At 44.8% G+C, this 3221-nt stretch overlaps 1 protein-coding gene across 1 annotated transcript in view; it reads right to left on the minus strand.

Moving 5' to 3' along the window:
- Positions 1 to 1150: 1150 nt before the first annotated feature.
- Positions 1151 to 3221, minus strand: part of T265_11803 (hypothetical protein) — a gene marked incomplete at both ends in the record, with an annotated part of 19120 nt that continues 17049 nt past the window's right edge. The window contains one exon of the mRNA XM_009178568.1: positions 1151 to 1907. Coding sequence (XP_009176832.1) covers positions 1151 to 1907 — 757 coding nt within the window. The remainder of the gene's footprint in view (positions 1908 to 3221) is intronic.

Below are 3221 nucleotides of genomic sequence, written 5' to 3' on the forward strand. Positions count from 1 at the left end.
ATTGTGAATTTATACAAACGATAATGCGGTTCATTTGAGGAAGCAGGAACCTGTTCATAGTTTGTGCAACGCAATGTTTTAATGGATGGGATAGTGATGGGTTGATGCGGTAATAATAAAATATCAATGAATAGCAGGCAGGATTGGGCGGGACATTTGAATTTATCCAATTGCGTTCACGGAGAATGTGTGGGATAAATTTTCAAGCGTTTTGTGTGATACATGGGCACAAAATTTCTCCAAGCGATGCGTGGCAAACTAATACGATAATTCGTTCAAGTAGGACTCTTGGCTATGACGGGTCCAAGTGGGAGGAAACGCTGACCTCCACAGGAATTCTCGGCTTCAGATTTTTTCCATGCCTTACACCAAGTTTCCCAAGAAGCCTACACTCTACTCATCATCATGAAGCAGGTACAAGCGTCTGATGTCACGGCGTATAGTTCCAGTTGCTGTTGTGACGGAAACCGTTCCCACGATTCCATCTCAGCTAACCTCACATGAAGTGAAGTTGCCTAACGGTCACTCTTCCGTTTGTACCCAAACACTAACCACCATCACTACATCACCTTCTTTCAAGTTACGAGTCTTCAGTAACCACTTATGTCTGACTTGTAATGTGGGTAGGTATTACTTCATCCACCTTTTCCAGGACACATCAGCCAGGTATTTCACCTGTTTCCATTTTCTAATGAACGTTTCAGCATAGCTGCAGTGAGAGGGTATCCCAAGGCTCGTTGCGTGTCTTCCTTTACCCGTTCTTCTCTTTAGTCTTTGCAGATTCGTTTTGCGTTTAGAAATATCAGATTATATTTTCCCACACTTATTTGATTTGACAAACTTATCCAATCAAATCCAGGTAATTGCCTCCTTCATGACAGTGACTGGTATGTTGCTCCCAGTCTGGGTTCAAGTTTTGATTATTTTTGGGGAAAGACAAGGACTGCGTCTACCTGATTAGCCGCACGAAGCACGAAAACAACTCTGTTGTGTCAGTGAAATGTCAACGACCTTCTGAATAGTGTGTCATTTCCAGACGTTTTCAGCTTCGTTAATTCTGTGGGTCACATGATCCGTTCGTCGATAATTTGCCTCACTATCTCACACATTTTAATATTGACCCATACTATCTTTTCTGTTGCCTGAACCCCTAAACCTGCAATTTACGCCGCGTCTCGTGTCCTGTTGGTATGTCATATTGAAAACAGAAATTGTCTCGTAAAGTATCCCATCGTATACCAGGGGTTGGTAGCATGACCGGGATGCAACCAGACAACGTTACCGGTGACTCAGCGCGCTTGGCACTAAACAAGTTCTCTATGGCCTCGGGTGCGTTGGTTACCCATTTTCTGAGATGGAACCCTGGCTTCAGGAACATTTCTGTCAGCTGAGTGGATATCATTTTAGCGGCATCAATGGATGGGTCGGACAACAAACATTCGTGTACGCAGAAATTATTACGAATCGCCTCGGAGACTATAAGAGCATAGTCATTTTCAAATAGCTCCACAATTTGATGCAGAGCAAAGTTGGCGCAGAATGGCGAATAGTTCGCTCCAAACACGTGCGAGTTCATTTGGAACTCCACCGGCTCCAATGAAATATCGCTACCCGGCCACCACAGGAACCGAAGGGCACCTCTATCGTTTTCCGGAACGCGGACTTGCATTAGCGTCTCTTCTATGTTAGCCGAAAGTGCTACGCGCTCCTTGCGGAAAAGCAAGACCATTGCTGTCAGATTGGCTGTCCAATATGGACCTTGATAGAGGTAGTCATTTACAGATTCCTTGTTGGATTGCGCTGCACAATCAAACACCGCCCTCAGTCTTCCAGGCTTCTTCGGATTGACGACAGAGTGATGAGGTAAATTCCACCGAGGACGAAACTCGGGACTCAACTGATGTACTCTATGGCAAAACATCAATAAATCAATTATTGTACAACAAAACTTGATAGTTATCGATCGACGGTTAGACCAACGACGAACACGGAGTGGAGTATTAAGCGTGAGATACCAGTTCGAATAGTGCCAAAATTGTGAATTTATACAAACGATAATGCGGTTCATTTGAGGAAGCAGGAACCTGTTCATAGTTTGTGCAACGCAATGTTTTAATGGATGGGATAGTGATGGGTTGATGCGGTAATAATAAAATATCAATGAATAGCAGGCAGGATTGGGCGGGACATTTGAATTTATCCAATTGCGTTCACGGAGAATGTGTGGGATAAATTTTCAAGCGTTTTGTGTGATACATGGGCACAAAATTTCTCCAAGCGATGCGTGGCAAACTAATACGATAATTCGTTCAAGTAGGACTCTTGGCTATGACGGGTCCAAGTGGGAGGAAACGCTGACCTCCACAGGAATTCTCGGCTTCAGATTTTTTCCATGCCTTACACCAAGTTTCCCAAGAAGCCTACACTCTACTCATCATCATGAAGCAGGTACAAGCGTCTGATGTCACGGCGTATAGTTCCAGTTGCTGTTGTGACGGAAACCGTTCCCACGATTCCATCTCAGCTAACCTCACATGAAGTGAAGTTGCCTAACGGTCACTCTTCCGTTTGTACCCAAACACTAACCACCATCACTACATCACCTTCTTTCAAGTTACGAGTCTTCAGTAACCACTTATGTCTGACTTGTAATGTGGGTAGGTATTACTTCATCCACCTTTTCCAGGACACATCAGCCAGGTATTTCACCTGTTTCCATTTTCTAATGAACGTTTCAGCATAGCTGCAGTGAGAGGGTATCCCTGTGTTCACCTCTAACAGTAATGACATGTTCGGTGACAAGGCTAGCTTGTCCTTGACATCCAGCCTGGGTGCCATTCAGAGCCGGTTCGACACAGCCTTTGTAGAAATTGCTTAGGTGGTATACAAAGTGTAGCCACAACACTAGGTGGGTCAAAAAGGGAACACAAAGATGACAATATGCCGCGTCTCGTGTGCGGTCCTGTTGGTATGTCATATTGGTTGGTAGCATGACCGGGATGCAACCAGACAACGTTACCGGTGACTCAGCGCGCTTGGCACTAAACAAGTTCTCTATGGCCTCGGGTGCGTTGGTTACCCATTTTCTGAGATGGAACCCTGGCTTGAGGAACATTTCTGTCAGCTGAGTGGATATCATTTTAGCGGCATCAATGGATGGGTCGGACAACAAACATTCGTGTACGCAGAAATTATTACGAATCGCCTCGGAGACTATAAGA

The sequence above is a fragment of the Opisthorchis viverrini genome (assembly GCF_000715545.1).
Source record: "Opisthorchis viverrini unplaced genomic scaffold opera_v5_589, whole genome shotgun sequence".
NCBI lineage: Eukaryota > Metazoa > Platyhelminthes > Trematoda > Opisthorchiida > Opisthorchiidae > Opisthorchis > Opisthorchis viverrini.